Source organism: Podarcis filfolensis (assembly GCF_964270895.1).
Source record: "Podarcis filfolensis genome assembly, chromosome: 11".
Classification (NCBI taxonomy): Eukaryota; Metazoa; Chordata; class Lepidosauria; order Squamata; family Lacertidae; genus Podarcis; species Podarcis filfolensis.
Window position 1 is genome coordinate 23,309,726 of NC_139613.1, and position 17,353 is coordinate 23,327,078.

The 17,353-nt window shown below is 42.7% G+C and overlaps 1 protein-coding gene across 4 annotated transcripts in view; it reads left to right on the top strand.

Annotated features, from left to right (window-relative positions):
• The window catches only part of RAB3C (RAB3C, member RAS oncogene family), a 107,322-nt gene that overhangs the window by 33,312 nt on the left and 56,657 nt on the right, over nucleotides 1-17,353 (top strand). For all 4 annotated transcript variants that reach the window (XM_083576284.1, XM_083576283.1, XM_083576282.1 and 1 more), the window contains exon 3: nucleotides 16,734-16,852. In XM_083576284.1, the coding sequence (XP_083432410.1) occupies nucleotides 16,734-16,852 (119 nt within the window). The remainder of the gene's footprint in view (nucleotides 1-16,733; nucleotides 16,853-17,353) is intronic.

The window sequence follows — 17,353 nt, forward strand, 5'->3', positions numbered from 1 at the left end:
AGGTGACCTGTTATTGCCACTAAGATCCTGATTGATGCAGATACAGCAGGCACACCAACATCTGGAGTCCCAAATCTGGGATATGTGTCTTCCTGCCCATGCTCCTGTGTGAGTCACATGACCTGTGCAAGATCACGGAGCCCAAAAGATGCGCTTTTGGCGGGGATTGCGACCTCCCCACAATTGCTCTCCCCCCCCCCCGAGGTGAGATCTCAGTGCAAATTTGTGCAAGATCATGGCACCCAAAAGGGCCATTGTGCTCTTGTACAAAAAAATGGGATGCATCATACTTGCGGGGTATGGATACAGGCGACTCTCAACTTACGTCGGGTTTTCGTTCCAGGGTGTGTAAAGCCAAAATCACGTATAGTCAAAACACATTGGATTCAAGGGGGAGGGATTCCCAAAGTCTTTTTTCTTGATTTACTGCCCCCTTCCCACTCTCTTTTCATTTTTTAAAAGATTGTCGAGCATGTAAAGCTGAATCCGCAAAAGTTAAGTGCACGTAGGCTGCGAGTTGCCCATACTTTCTTGGTACTTAATTATGGGTGCATCAAAGGAACAGGGAAGGCTGCCTTAGACCATTCATTCTTTTAGCCCAATCTGCAGTCTACTAACTTGGCTGCAAGTCTCCAGAGTTTCAGACAGAAGTATTTTCCCAAGTCCCTACCCGCAGGTGTTATTTATTTATTTAAAATAAAAGGGGGGGGGGGAATCACAGCCATACTTTAAAACATACAAAAGTTAAAATACTAAAACAGATTAAAACTGCCTCGTCTTTATAAGCATCTGGATAGGCTTGTCTAAAGAAGAATGTTTTTAACAGGTGCCGAAAAGAGTACAGTGAAGGGACCTGCTTGATCTTAATAGGCAGAGAGTTCCAAAGGGCAAGCTCTGCCACACTAAACAATTGAGTTCTTACAAGTGTTGAATGGGTATTACTGTATGTGGCACCTGTAGATGTTAGGGATTTAAGCAGGGGGGGGTTGTATACAAAGCATGTACTCTGCCACTACAGTCTTCCACTAAAATTGTGATTGTTGGCCTTATCCACCTGCCTGAGGAGGCTCCTGAGAGGTTATGGGTAAAGGGTAAAGGGACCCCTGACCATTAAGTCCAGTCGTGGCCGACTCTGGGGTTGCGGCACTCATCTCGCTTTATTGGCCGAGGGAGCCAGCGTACAGCTTCCGGGTCATGTGGCCAGCATGACTGAGCCACTTCTGGCGAACCAGAGCAGCACACGGAAACGCCGTTTACCTTCCCGCTGGAGCGGTACCTATTTATCTACTTGCACTTTGATGTGCTTTTGAACTGCTAGGTTGGCAGGAGCAGGGACCGAGCAATGGGAGCTCACCCCGCCGCGGGGATTCAAACCGCCAACCTTCTGATCGGCAAGTCCTAGAGTCTATGGTTTAACCCACAGCGCCACCCGCGTCCCTGAGAGCTTAGGTATCTTTAAAATGGAATTTATTGAATGGTAGCTTTCTAGTGGAATTAATTTGAAAAAAATGTAAATTTAAAAAGACTGAATGCAAGAAGAGAGAAGACAATTGTCTTCATCATCACTGAAACGCACTATTGAATTGATTTCCGTTCTTAACTTCAGATAAATTCTTTTCAATGGCAATGAAAGTGTTGCCTCGATAAAGACTGTAGCTGGAATAATTTTCTGTTCTATTTTATTAGGAGGCGAAATTGCCTGCATACATTAAAAGGACTTCGAAGGGAAAGAGCTGTTTATTATATTCATTTGCAAAGCATAAAGCAGTCCATTAATAATTTGCCTATATTTTGTGAGGGCATGTTTTCATTCACTGGCTGCATATGGTCCATCATTGTGAGTCTCCCTTGTTGATGGTGCCATATAAAATGACAGCAAATGTTGATGGGCAATTGGCAGCTTAGGTTTATTGGCTTCGGCTGTCGTTATTATTTCCCTTTCTTATCTACCCTTCGCCAGGTTCTCCCATAATGTTCCCTGTATTCTGGATTTGGGAAGCCTCCTGGTTAGTAGTGGGAGAGAAATCCAATTCAGTACGCACTTAAAACCAAATCTTTCAAATCCGCACTTTCTGAAATGATATGAGAATCAAAGCACAGGCACCATTTGAAATTTGCAATTCACTGAATTTTGTGATTCACTTCTCTAACTAAATGCTCTTTCCCCCCCCCCAAAAAAAAGCATATATCAAGTGAAATTTTGCATAAACTTTAATGTACTTGTAAAAACAAACATACAAAAATGTATTCTATTAAGGGAAATTGTGGGCAAAAGTATGCACCTTAGTGAAAAATTGCATACAAAAACTTGTTTATCAGGGGAAATTTGCACTAAAATGCTGCTGAATTTCCATGAGGATCTTTTTTTTAAAAAAAAGGATTCTCAAAATGCATTGGAAATGTGGGGAGCTGAATTTAAGATTGGAAAAATGAGGAACTGATGGAATCAAAACTGACAGTTCCTTTCATCCTGGCTTCTAATCAAAGTCAAGAGAATCATGTAACCAGCTCCACCAGTTGGGAGAAGATGTTGCCCATTCCTTAATGGACTTGAGCCTTCATTAGGTCATAAAGAAAAAACCCTGTGGGAGTTCAAATGGGGATTCTGCCCCTAAACTGCCACCCAGCCCTGGCCAAAGAAGGGAACTACCAGGAGTCCAGCCATCAATAAAGCTTTGTTGTACTAGAGTTGGTAAGAAACAGCTTATTTGGCAAACAGTTCTTGAAACACACCCAGTAATTCAAGGAGATACCTTTTCATAAAATTGTTCCTCACTTCCCTCTTTGCTGAATCATCATCAAGTTTACTTAAGATGAAGTCCCATTAGACTCAGTAGTTCTTTCTCCTGGTTACAGGACTCCACCTGATTTCCATCTGAAATCCATCTGAAATCCATCTGATTTCCTCCTCCACCACCGATAAAGATGCCACGGCCCACCTTTTAAACCTTTGAGCCTGCTTTCAAATAAAGCATCTCCTTTAGGTTTTTGCAAGACATTCTCATTTTAAAAAGAAAGGAAATCCAAATGTGAAAAGGAATCTTACCTAGTTCACCACATTTGAAAATAGTGTTGCCTAGAATGTCCTGCTGTGACTGTGCGTTTCAGAAACCTCTTTCAACCACTGCCCTCTATTTGGAGGGGGGATTTAATTCTTCACCAATAAAATGAGCTACTTGAGAAATATTGCTCACACTCTTTATATATTCAGCTGCCATCCAGTATAATGGCAGTCCCTGGTGAATGGCAAAGAGGCAGCCCCTTTTTTAAACTGAATTTCCCAAGATTCAAAAGGCAGCTTAGAACAGGGCTTTCTAAGAAAAAACAAAATGGTGGTCATTCCAAAACCCTTTCCCTATAAGAATTTCACCTAAGCCCTGAAATATAGCTGAAACAGAACGGTTGATTCTGCAGTGGGTGAAAAGGCTGACAAATGATCAATTTGGTTGAGCCCTGTATTGCACCAATAGGTCTGAGGAACTAGTACTTGATACTTGTAAAGGCTTCTATGTTAGACCTCCACAATGGTCTGAAAAACTAGGAGAATCATCTCTTGCTGCCCCTTGCTAGCTACAGATCACTCTCCATATGCCTTTGTTTTAAGTCATCTCTTCTCAATAGGAATCGTGTGCTGACAAACACTCCACCCCGCATCCATCATACATGTTCCTTAAATATGAGGAACTTTTAGAAGTGGGGTGCAGGAGAGAGAGGGAAGGAGAGATGAAAGTCCAGCTGGTTGCATGCAAAGCCCTCCATCTGAGTTTCCTCACATGCACAGCAGTCCCACCGCCAGTCATGTGTCTGAACATTCTGTGAACACAGGACTTTGTCCCATAACTCACCCTTAAACTAAATCAAAGAGATAAGCTGAATAACCAACTGACCTACCTCATAAATCTGACTAGTAGGTCCATAATTCACATTAATTTCCTGAGCAGGGGAACATATGCCATAATCAGATCATGTACAAAATGATCCTTCCTTTAAAAAAAACACACAACACAATAAAAAATAAAACCCTAAGATCAAAGGAGTGATAATGCAATTTTACATCAATGTGTTTCTAGATAACGCATTATATCCAAAGAAACAACATCTGGACAGCTTTGTAGGAAACAGAAGCACAGTCAGGGGATGGAGCTGTAGCCGAACACACAAGCATATGCTGAAGGCTAACCTTAGATAGACGAATTTCACCCACAAGTTGACTGCAGACAAATGTTCAACTCATCAAGGCCTGGTGTCTTCGAAAACTGCCGTGAGAAGAGTGTCAGCTTTGAATTCCAAGCTCCATTTCTAAACATATGTCCTCATAGAACCATCTCCATGTTTCTCTTTCTGGTATATCCTACTTATACTTTGTGCAGTTTTCACCTCATGCCATTTCCAGCGCCATTCCTCGCAAACCAGATGTTCAGCAGAGACTGATGTCTGGGAACCCAAGTCTCCACTGTCACAATTTTGAGAGCAATGAAGATGGGAAGGGGTTCTTAATCCTCTGCCCACTGCTTCTCCTTACCCATTCTTCTCGCAGCTGCTGCAAACATGGTTAAGAAAAGGGAATTAATTAAGAAGCGGCAGGTGAGGAAGGGCTGAGCTCTCCTAGCCTGCTCACTTACCTTCTAAAGCAGGGGTGACTCTACCCTGTGGCCCTTCAGATGTTGCTGAACTACAATGGATAGGGCGAAATCAATTCAGTTCACATTTAAAAGAGAGGCTACTTAAATTGCATTTTTAAAAACTCTATCTGAGCTAACACAATAGCCGCCCTTCAAGATTTCACATTCTCCAAATTTTGTGATACCGTTCTCCAGCTAAGCAATGTGTACAAAAATGCGCATACTAGTGACAATTGCATTAAGTTAGAGGAAATTGCTTTGCAAAATGTCTATTGGGCAGAATTGCAAACAAAGCTGTGTACATTAGGAGGAATGTGAACTAAAATGCTGATATTTGTAAAGATGTTTTGTTGTGTGTGTGCTTTTTAAATCACAGTCTGATGTGAAGAATTGAATTTAAGATTGTAAAAATGATAAAAGGAGAGAATGTGAGGTTAACCCATCCTTAACTATATCCTTTCTGCCCTAGCCAGCATGACCAATGGTCAAAGTGATGTAAATTGTCATCCAACAACATCTAGGGTCACAGATTAGCCAGCCCTGCTCTAAATCACACCCTCTCCTCACCACTTTTCAGATTTTCATTTGTGATCTAGACCTTCCATTCCATCAAATGCCTAGCTTGGTCTTTAATATCAGTACCAAATGTAAGCACAACGTCCTTCATTATTAGTCCCATCCCCCACATTTTCCTCTTTCTTCCCTAGTTTTGCATATCTCTGTCTATTTTTCAATCCCATGCACAATTTCCTTTACATGTTTCAGAATTAACTACTGCACAAACTATATCTGCCTCTCAATTCACAATGAGGAGACAATCCAGAGAACTCATTTCTGTGCAAAAAAAAGTCAGAAGGAACAGGTTCGGTTATAATGCAATTACCTGAGCAAGAGAACCATAAAACATCCCTTTAACAGGCTTCTGCTTACTTTTTTAAAAATAGCAAACTTATAATTCATATCCCACAATCCATTGCTGCACCTGCTGCTTTAGACTGATAAGAAGAACATCAGTACTGTAAATGCACAACCTTTTCTCTTATCAGAGAAAACTAGGCTTGAGAAATATGCCTGCTTGCTGTCAAAAGAAGCATGTTTGTAGTCAGACAAGGGGAAATGTTATCAACGTATTTCATTAAAACACATCTGTTTGGTGTCATGCCAGTTTGGCAGACCTGTGTGCCAACTCGTCACACCTGAATTCCTGAGAGAAAATTTGTCACCTTGCCAGTTATGGTGCCCTCTGAAAAGAAATATTTGGGCCTTGGAGAAGTCTGCTACTCATTCATGAAATGGTGGTTTCTGTCAGTTCCACATTCATTCATACAGAAGTGTCAACGCCGAGATTTCAGTGAACAAATGAACATGAGAAAATGGCGGGGGGAGACATCCTCCTACTTGAGCAGAAAAGGCAATTGACACATTGGAGGTGTCTCGCCTTGCTGTGTGTGCCAAAACCCACATTCAGTTGTGATATTTAGGGAGGGAGGGTAGACTGGGATCTGTGATCTCAATCCGCATGTGACTATTTTTCTGGGGTTGGTAGCAGCCTATGGTTTTGTTATTAAGCCGTACAAACTACCTGTTGGTTATTCTACCACCCTCACTTTGAGAGGGGAGAGTGGCAGCCCAGAAGAAGGAATTATCTCTAGCAGCCTCTGAGTAGCAGGATTCCCTCCCCATTGAGATGCTTCTGGCATCTTCATTGTAGGCTTTATGCTGAAGACATGTCTCTGTACCCTGGCCTTTGACATCTAAAATACATGTTTTTAGGACCCACCATAATTTTGCGACTGATTTCTTTTAAACTGTGAATATTGTAACTTTAAGTGGTTTTAACCTGCCCTAGGTTAAACCACTGAGCCTAGGGCTTGCTGATCAGAAGGTCGGCAGTTCAAATCCCCATGACCAGGTGAGCTCCCGTTGCTCGGTCTTTGCTCCTGCCAACCCAGCAGTTCGAAAGCACGTCAAAGTGCAAGTAGATAAATAGGTACCACTCTGGTGGGAAGGTAAACGGCGTTTCTGTGTGCTACTCTGGTTCACCAGAAGCAGCTTAGTCATGCTGGCCACATGATCCAGAAGCTCCCTCGGCCACTAAAGTGAGATGAGCACCCCAACCCCAGAGTCGCCTGCGACTGGACCTAATGGTCAGGGGTCCCTTTACCTTTACCTTAGGACCTTATAATGAAGGGTAAGAAAGAAATTGGAATATTACTATTATATGTAACCACAATATATGCTTTTAAAATACATCATCTTTTGCTGGATGATGAAGATTTAGCTTTGCATAATCTAAAAGTAGATTTCTGAATGAATTATGTGGTGAATTTAGCTGCTTCCTTCTGAAAATTGTAACGGTGCTTCCTCCAGTGAGGAGGATCTTTATTTTAGTTAGTTCATTATTTAACAGCATTTATTATGCTGTCTGATCACAGTGTTGTCTGGGAGACTTATAAACAATAAAGCATCACGATACCGTATAATACAATAATTGCTGCGAAGCAAAAATTTAAAAAATCAGTAAACAAAGTTCAACATTACATTTCAACATAAAAATTTCAGTAGCAGGGAGTAGAAAGGAACAGAGAAATATTTATTTCAGAAATTACATGTATTTTAAATATGCAGCAGGAATAAAATGATGTCACAAATCTAAAACTTCAGTGGATTTGAACATTCATAATTCAAAAGCCTGGAATTCTTTTTTCTTTTTTTAATTAAAAAAAACCTGCCACCCAAAAGACCACAAATCAGGTGACCAAAAGTCAGGTGAACCTGTCTGAAGATGATTTTCCATAACTGAAAACAACCACTAAGAAAGAAGATAGCCACCCATTGCATCTCCTTTGGTGGAAGCTCCCAGAGAAGAACCTCTGACAATATTATCTTGGTCTAGATAGGTACATTAGGAAGAGGAAATTCTTTAGGACTATAAATGACCTGTGGGACGCGGGTGGCACTGTGGGTTAAACCACAGAGCCTAGGACTTGCCGATCAGAAGGTTGGCGGTTCGCATCCCCACGACGGGGTGAGCTCCCATTGCTCAGTCCCTGCTCCTGCCAACCTAGCAGTTCAAAAGCACGTCAAAGTGCAAGTAGCTAAATAGATACCGCTCCAGCGGGAAGGTAAACGGCATTTCCGTGTGCTGCTCTGGTTTGCCAGAAGTGGCTTAGTCATGCTGGCCACATGACCTGGAAGCTGTACGCCAGCTCCCTCGGCCAATAAAGCGAGATGAGTGCTGCAACCCCAGAGTCGGCCACGACTGGACCTAATGATCAGAGGTCCCTTTACCTTTTTATAAATGACCTGAGACTATCATTTTCATTTGGGCCTGGAAACAGATTGGAAGTGATAGTTTACTGAAGGCAACAGTAGGTAGCAGTGGATTGAGGGCAGATAAAGGAGACCCATCTTTGAATGCTGCTTTGATCTGACACCCTGCCTGGACCTCCTTCCATATCCATTCTCAGACATAAATGGAGCCTCCAGCAACTTGTGCTCCACCCTGTTCTTGTGTTTGAGTATAAGGACAGAACTTGCTTCTATACATGGATGCCATTTCTGTTTTTCTGCACCGCAAGAGTGTCCCAATGTTACAAGCCAAAACCACAACTGCAGCCTATCCAGCCATTAACGATGGCACACATCTTCATTGATCCTGAAGGTGACATGGTGTGAAATATTTGAGGCCAGAAGAGTAATGGAAGATGCACAGATTACACATGCATACAGGCCAATGAATCATTTGAGAATAGATCGGTAAGGCAAATCTGGACGAATGCATTGTCTTCTTGACACAGCGACACACAAGGAGTCATATCTACAGCATTTGATTATTAGTAAGGACTTAGACTTAAGGAGGAAGAGGTGTCTCTGCCAAAGTAAATATCTGTACCTGACAAACCAAGTTCGTTTCTCAAAACACGTTGCCTAAACCACCAGAGCATTATTATTGGATGAATCATAATAACCAATGAATGAATGATTTATAGCTTACTATACACTAACAACTTCTTTAATATTCCATGTATTTGCTGCAGTGTCGGAAAAATTTTAAGGGAATGATTCAGTGAGGTTTTCTGCTTTTCTGACTCACAAAATGGGGCAGAAAATAGGAACATTACAGCTAAGATAACTGAAATATAATGCATGTGACAAAAATGTCAGCATGTCCATAGCTAACATTTCATCAGAATTCAAATTATACTAGCAATTATCTGAAAAAATATAATTAAACGTTTGTGTCATTTCTGGCTTGGATAAAAATACTTTCAGAGCTTGTAGCTTCTTCAAATAACCTAGTATCGGGGAGGGGGGTTAAATTGGAAGAGATCTTGGAGGTTATCTAGTTCAAACCAGTGCAGGATTCAAACTCAGCATCCCTGACAGATGGCCACTCAGATTCTGGTTAAGTTCCTCCTGAGAAGGACAGCCAACCACCTTCTCTCTTGGGATAGATGAATCTATCAATTTCAGTTTTTCTCCATTTCCTCATTTATCCATTCTTAAATTCAGTTTGCCCCATTTCCTCATTCATTTGTAGCTTAAAATAAATAGATCAGTAGACATTTTGTGCTCATGTTACCATGTACACAGTTTTGAACTATGAATTAAGGAAGTTCATATTAAAAAGAAAACTGAGCTACTTTCTCCCCCATCCTGTATTCTGAGGCAGTTTGTTCAATACACGATTTCTCAAACTTGGGTCTCTACTGCTGTGGGACTACAACTCCCATCATTCCTAGCTAGCAGGACCAGCGGTCAGGGAGGATGGGAGTTGTAGTCCAACAACAGCTGGAGACCTGAGTTTGAGAAACAATGATTTAATCGCTCTTACCATGTTGAATAGTTCTTACTACTAGGAAGTGTTTCAAAATGATTAGCCCAAAGCACCTCCGTTGGAATTTCTGCCCGTTTGTTTTAGTCCTGGCCTCCTGCCTTCTGGATCAACAGAGAACAAGTCTGATCCATCTTCCCCATGACAGTCCTTCAGATATTTCAGGACTGCTATCATGGCCACTTACCCCATACAGTATTCGGTCGAGTCATGTTATGAATTTTCATCCTTTCTCAATTTTCACACACTCCAAATGCTAGTTCTTTAGAAATTAACAGAAGCTATGACATTGACTTCAGAGAGATCCAGCATTTGGATAATACCTAGTTAAAACTTTCTCTTGGATCCACTTTGAGCCTTTCCATTGACCTTTGTAAATCAAGAATTTCTAGACAACATTCTGGTTTGGCTGTATCATTAGGCAGAGGGAGAGAAGGTAACAGTAGCAGCACCCTTGACCATTGTGCCTGAATACCCCTAGCCATCCTCATTATATTGCTTCCTGGTGCCCCCATGCAATTATATCATTAATTATGCCCATCCTCTTTTATTTTATTTTCTTAACACAAAATCTGGAGCAGCTGCCAAAATTGCCTCACGGAAGGGAAGCTGAGCCCCTGCCAGACTTACTTTGAGGAGAAGGTGAGAGATCAGGCGAGAAAACCAAAGGCATTCAGCACATCTGTGAAGGAAAATAAAACCCCAGCCCTCCTGTATGGCAGGAACACATCTATTTTTGGGTTATCAAGTGTTCTGCGGGCGGAAGAGCCAATATTAGAAGCTCCCATCAAATTGCAAGAACCTTTTGAGGTCACCAAAGCCAAACAACAAGAGCGGTGCACTCATTGGATGTTGGCTCTCTTATAGGACATAATAACCTTTGCGGGGAGGAGGTAAAAAAGAAGGGAGGAAGGGAGGGAGAGAGAGAGAGAATTCTACAGTTAAAACTGAGCAAAGCAACATTTTCAGCATGACCTTCCAGGACCAACTTCACATTTCACAGATGACGGCATTTTTATTCTCAAGACTAATAAGGACCTCAGGGTTGTGCGTTCAGGCCCCATGGTGGACAAAGAGATTCCTGCATTGCAAGGGGGTTGGACAGGGGTCAGCAGGGGGCCGGTCCACTGTCCCTCAGACCTTATGGGGGGTCGGACTATTTTTATATTTTTTTAATGAAGGAATTCCTATGCCCCACAAATAACCCAGAGATGCATTTTAAATAAAAGGACACATTCTACTCATGTAAAAACAAGCTGATTCCGGACCGTCCGCAGGCTGGATTTAGAAGGCGATTGGGCTGGATCCGGCCCCCGGGCCTTAGTTTGCCAACCCATGGACTAGATGGTCCCTTCCAACTCTACAATTCTATGATTCTGTGATCTTAAAGATGAATATGTTTATTGTGGAATGAGCCACAGGGTATATACTTTTGAAACTATGAGTTCTTATTCCATTCTGGAATAAACTCGTTCTTCTTTAAAATGCCACAAAACTTTTAAATATTTTCCCTACAATAGGGTCACACATCCACATTATGCATTATAAAGCACTCTTATGCCACTTCAGCAGTCCTGGCTTCCCACAAAGAATCCTGGAAACTAGTTTGTGAAAGGTGCTGTGAGGCCTGTTAGGAGACCCCACCACAGAGCTATAATTCCCAGCACCCTTAGCTACAGTTCCCAGGTTGCTTTGCGGGGGGGGCATGGCAGTAAATAGTCTAAGAGCACCCCTTATCCACAGTGTGGATGTGACCTACCATAGTTATCATTCTGGAGATTATCTGAGTTAAGATGCAGCTATTGTCCTTCTAGAATTTTTGTATACACAGCAAGTTAAAAAGGGGTTATGAGTTCCTGTAATAATAATTGCATTGGTTTTTTTTATGGCAAAAGCTTTCATGGACTAGAGTGCACTTCACAAGATGCTTGAAAGACTATTCCCCAGTTGGCAGCTTTATATATAATTTGGTATAGAGGAAAAAATTACAAGTGTTATAAAGAGTGGAATTAAATAGCATTGCAATGCAAAAAAGGACAGGCAATACTAGTCAAGTATGCAAAATAATTGCAACCTCCTTTTCCTACCCACAGCATTGAGACTTAAAACAGCATAGTCCCAGAGTTGACATCACTGAAGCAAGGTGAACCAATGACTTGAAGCCATTATATATTGAGGGATGGGAGCCAAACCCTAGAAATTAATAAACGGTAGGATTTTTATTATTTAGAGTTTTGAAGGGAAGATTGCAGGCCCATGGCAAAGGACAAGCTATGCTTCCTTTCCAAGCCAGGGCCTCACTGGGATTATAGGTGCTGGTACGGGGGTCCCTGGGTGCTCCAGCCCCCACAACATTCCCCACGGAGGGGCTAAGCACCCAAAGATTTTTGTGCCGGGGCCGTGCGCACACGCTACAGTGGCTCTCCTTGTTATGTACTGAAGTTATCACCCTGGGCAAAAAGGGGGATACTGTAGATAGTTTTCACTCAGGTCCACATATGCAAATAAGGAATTGAAAGTGACGTTCAGGGATTGAATAGTTACAGAAAGTTGTTACTGTTGCTTTGTAGTTGAGCTCTACATAAGCAGGTTGGCTGAACCCTTCAGCCCAGTTCTGTTCTGGGCCTGAGAATAAACAAGAGCTGTTTGAAGAATTGCTGCGTCATCTGATATGTTCACCCACAACTTAACACTCCTTCTCCTCTCCCCCTCCCAGGTCAGACCTGACCGAGGAGTGGAGCTGCAGCTGGGAATGAGGGAGCTAGCAGCTCCCTTGCACACACAGCGCAAGGGAGTGCGGCAGCGCTGTGGCAACGCAGCTGGCTCTGCCTCTTCTCCTCCTCCTCTCTACCCAGTGTAGGAGAGGGGCGCCGACATGATGTTTCTGCTGCCACGACTCTCCTCTCCGCCTGAGCAGAGCTGAGGCTGGGCGTGAGGGAGCTGGCTGCTGCCTTGGGTGCGCAGCCCAGTGCAGGAGAGGGGTGGAAAACCCTGCTGCTGATGCCTCTCCTCCATTCAGGCCTGATCCGAGAGCGCAGCTGCTGCTGGAACGAGGAGCCAGGCTCCAATGAGGGAACCTGTGGGAGGGAGGCACCTGGCTGCGCCCCCTCTCAAAAATGTGCCCGGGGCCACTGCACACCCACTGACAAGCGCATGTGATGTCAGGCATGCACGCCAGCAAACACAGCCTCAGACACCCACGGTCCTGGGGGCAAGCCGGAGGGCCTGTCTAGGATAGAGGCATTAACACGACCAATGGTGTTGATGGCCCATCTGAGAGGAATCTTGGGCCTAGGGCTAAGCAGACAGAAGGTTGCCATGGTAACTGTGTGTGAAGTGGCAGGAAAAGAGAGTCTTTAGCAAGTTGTGCAGAGAAGAAGAAGGAAGTAAAAAAGAGAGAGAGAGAGAGAGAGAGAGAGAGAGATTCATATTGAGCAGGCTGGCTGAAGGCTGGCTGGGAGAGATGCCTTGGACTCCAGTGCTGCACTGCTATGGGGAACAAGCCCAACCTGAGGTGACCATGCTGTAAGACAGGCTTCCTCAACCTCGGTCCTCCAGATGTTTTTGGCCTACAACTCCCATGATGCCCAGCTAGCAGGACCAGTGGTCAGGGATGTTGGGAATTGTAGTCTCAAAACATCTGAAGGGCCGAGGTTGAGGAAGCTTGCTGGACTCCCTTCATGCAGGCTGAAGGTGTAAATAGGTGAATAAAGCATATTTCTTAAAGCTGCAACAGTCTCTACTGCAACTTCAGTTCTCCAAAGGAGCACAGACTCTGGGTGAGTGCCTGGAACCCCCTGGAATATCGCTACTGCTTGGCAGAGAGTGGGGCTGGCACCCAACTCCTGCAACAATACAAAATGCAGAACTGCCAGTTCTAGCGTTTGCTAATCTTGTTTCCTTTATTAAACCCATTTTTTTCCTTATGCTTTTCACTTCAAAACATGCTGTGTGTTGAAATAATGGGATTTTGTGGCCTTTAGGTTTTTGGGGTTTTTTCTGGATTTGTGCTGTTGCTGGCATGATCAGAGGAGCAGAGAAGAAAAAATACTCATTTATTTTCATTTTGCAGGCACTTCATGGAGCAGATGCACCGTGGTGCTAAAGGCTAGTACAGCAAATGAACCTGTATTTTACATGTACTACTACCAACTGCTCGGGGTTCACATGATTGGTTATTCCTCCATACAAAACAGGTGAAAGTACTTTATCCAGAAGAAGGGATTTAGGATGCCCTTCTTATGGACAAGCTAGTTCTCTTTCTTTTAGCATGTAGGGACATTGGCACATGAATCCCCATCTGTACACGCACCCCTTCACTCTGTATCCAGTGCATTCCCACCACTGGCATGTACACACAACATTAGCCACAATACACATCTATCCTCTTGTTTCTTGAGAAATCCATTTATGTCACATGATCACTCAAATACAACATGGAAATCAATGGGGAAATGTCAGGGAAACAGAATAAACTGCCATGTGGATGCAGCCCCCTCCAGCTCTGATTTTAGGACAATGTCATGAGAAAACATGGAAATTGCAGGCTGATTCAGATCTGGCAACCTGTTCAAATCAGGTGGATTCACAGTCCCACCAAGGCAACAGTCCTGTGCACATTTCATAGAATCATAGAGTTCGAAGAGACCCAAGCGTCACCTAGTTTACTCTCTTTTTTTAAAAAAGTATTTTTTATTAAAGATTTCTTGGTTTACAGAAGTATGTGCAATGTCTCTTTTTTCAAGTTACATTTTCTACGGGTCAGTTTCATTTGTTGAGACATTAGCATTACATTAGGAAGAAAGGGGGGGAAGAGGTGAAGGGGGCCATGGGGGTGGGGTCGGGTGGCGATGTTTCTATTATACTTAATATATGTGGGGTTTTGTGTCAGCATCGCTTGTGCAGGTTCTCTTTGCTATTCGCTTGTGTTCCTTTGGTGGTGAGAGAGGTTGGGGTTGGCCCAGGGCATGGTTGCTTGTTTGTGATTGGCTGTGGTGAACTTTGTTTTCATGTGTGAGTGGCGTGGGTGGGTGTTTTTGAATCAGGTTAGCCATATTGATTCGTATGCTGTTGGTGGATTCTTGTTGGGCTGTGTATGTGATAAAGGGGAACCATATTTGGATGAAGGCATCTTCTATTTGACCCCGTGTTGGTTTCAGCTTATTGGTTAATTTTTCTAGTGAGGCTGTTTCCCATACTATTTGGTACCATTGGTCCATGCTTACTCCTGACAGGCCTCTCCAGTGTCTGGTTATGCTGTTTCTGTTTGCTGAAAGTAGGTGGGTTGTGATGTTTATTAAACTTGGACAACTTGCTCCTAAGTAAGCATTCATGGGATCGGCTTTCCAGACCGTAATCCAATGCACATATACAGTCATACCTCGGGTTACAGACGCTTCAGGTTGCGCATTTTCGGGTTGCACACCGCGCCGAACCCGGAAGTACCAGAACGGGTTACTTCTGGGTTTTGATGCTTGTGCATGTGCAGAAGCACTAAATCACCCTTTGCGCATGCGCAAAGCGCCGAATTGCAACCCACGCGTGCGCAGACGCAGTGCTGCGGGTTGCGAACGTGCCTCCCGCACGGATCACAATTGCAACCCAAGCGTCCACTGTAGAAGGAAGTGATCACCACTGAACACAGTGGGACTTGCTTTTGAGTAAACACTATTATGTCTGACTATAAATACGTGTTTGTTACTACCCTGGATGTGCATGGATCATTACTAAAGGATATCTGTCAAACAGCTACCATAGTGCAAGCATATTTGAAACTATTTCATATATTTCTAGCTGGTACTAGAGCAAATGAAAAGGCTCCATCAAAAATCTTTATGTATTTCCCCCTGTTCATCCAGGAAGAAGATGGATTGCCATGGTAACACCATCATGGAACAATAGGTCAAGTTTTTATCAATATTCGTCAGGCTTGTTCTGTTAGATTTTGCTTAGAAAGTGACTCTGGGCTAAAAGACAGACCATTACATTTTGGATTTAAAGCTAATCTGATCAGTGGGTAAATTAGGACCAGTGAGCAAGCAAGATTGAATTGATAAACGAATTGGTTTTTACATAGAGGCTCAAATTGCAGTTTAATGAGGAATGCTAGCATTGTTTTACAGCAAGAAATGTAAATGAAATATGGAAATGGATTATCCCATGCTTTTCATTTGCATAAAAGTCAGGCATAATGAAAGCAACAGAAGGGATAAAAACTGTGCAGAAAGATGGTTCAGGGAAATATTAGCACATTATTAACTGAAGCCATCTTTAGTGATATTAAATACTTTAGAGAGTCTTGTGGCACCATAAAGACTAAAGCCACAATAGCTCTTGCTTATAAACTTGTGCTTAAATTAGTCTTTAAGCTGCCACAGGACTGTGGTATTTGCAGCAACAGACTAACACGGCGATCCTTCTTGAAACAAAATATTATAGAGTTTGAATGTGTTTGGAAACAATCCAAAGAGAATTGAGGTTTATTTAACAACTGTCACAATAAATGAAGCTTAAGCACCCTGTTAACATTCTCTGGATCAGTACATATGGGTAAAATCCACCAGGAAGATTTCCTGTGCCAACAACCAACTGAAATGAAATAATTTTTTCTTTTTGATGTGAGCTGCAGAACTATGGGTAATGCTGAGAATTTCCTTCCTTGATTATACCCATGTAACAATTTTTGAGAGTGAACACAAGTAATGGAGAGCGGAATGGAGAATGGGTTTGATATAAAGGAGTATGGTTCACAAAGCTGTTTGTTCACAGTATATGTAAACTGACATGAGGTGGAGAGACCTCATGTCTGTTGTGGGCCAAACCTCTTCATTTGCCCAGGGAGGCCATTTTGGTCGAGCCACACCCACTGCCCTACAGCTGATGTCATACATGGGGCAGGTAAGTGCGGCTTCAAAAGAACATTTGGAAGCTTAAAGTGAGCTCCCACGTGCTCAATGAGCATTCAGTAGAAACCATGTCTCCTTCCCATTGTGGCTCTTTGAACTGCTGAAAACCAGAAGTTCAAACAGCAGTGGTGGGGCTGTTTGAAAGCCCTTTTTAAACAGACCCACACCACTCTTTGAATCTCCCATTTTCACTGTCATTATGAAATCAGGTGCCTGATTTATATAAAATATAATTTCTATACTGCTTTCTTTCCAAAATGGTGCTTCTAAGCGAGAAGCGTGATTGCTGTTTTTTTTTTAAAAAAAGAAAACAAAACACAAGACTTTTGACAACTTGTAGCCACAACTGTCTATATTTAATTGTTTTAGGACACAGCCGGTCAAGAGAGATATAGGACAATTACGACAGCCTACTATCGGGGTGCAATGGGCTTCATTTTAATGTATGACATCACCAATGAGGAATCCTTCAACGCTGTGCAAGACTGGTAAGTCAAATTTGGGATAGAAACAAATGGGAAATATGGATAGTGAATTTGGCAGCCAGATTCCTGTTGTGATTATGAAATATCTCAGAGACTTGATCTGTAGGAACAGATGCAACTTTCCTAACAAATTCTGTCTTGCCATCATGAATTTGATTTTTGAGAATATTTTGCATTTTTCTGTTGACATCAGTGTCAGGTTTCTAGTTCTCACATTAAAAGCTTCAACCCCACTCACTACAGTCCAACTTGAGTGACCGTCTCTGTGCTGTGGTCACATAATGAATCCATTATAAATTGCCAGGTTTGATGTGATTAAGCTTAAGAATGTTTGGGAATGTGTCAGTATATTACGTTGTAATTCCTGTGGGGTACAAATAAAGTTGGCAAGAAGTACTTGACTTCTGAAGATATTTGAGATAACCAGGCATTGAATGTTGTGTGATTCTAAGGTTGGTTTACTGAGATACCTTTATGGCGTAATTCGTATTAAGAACAGAGACT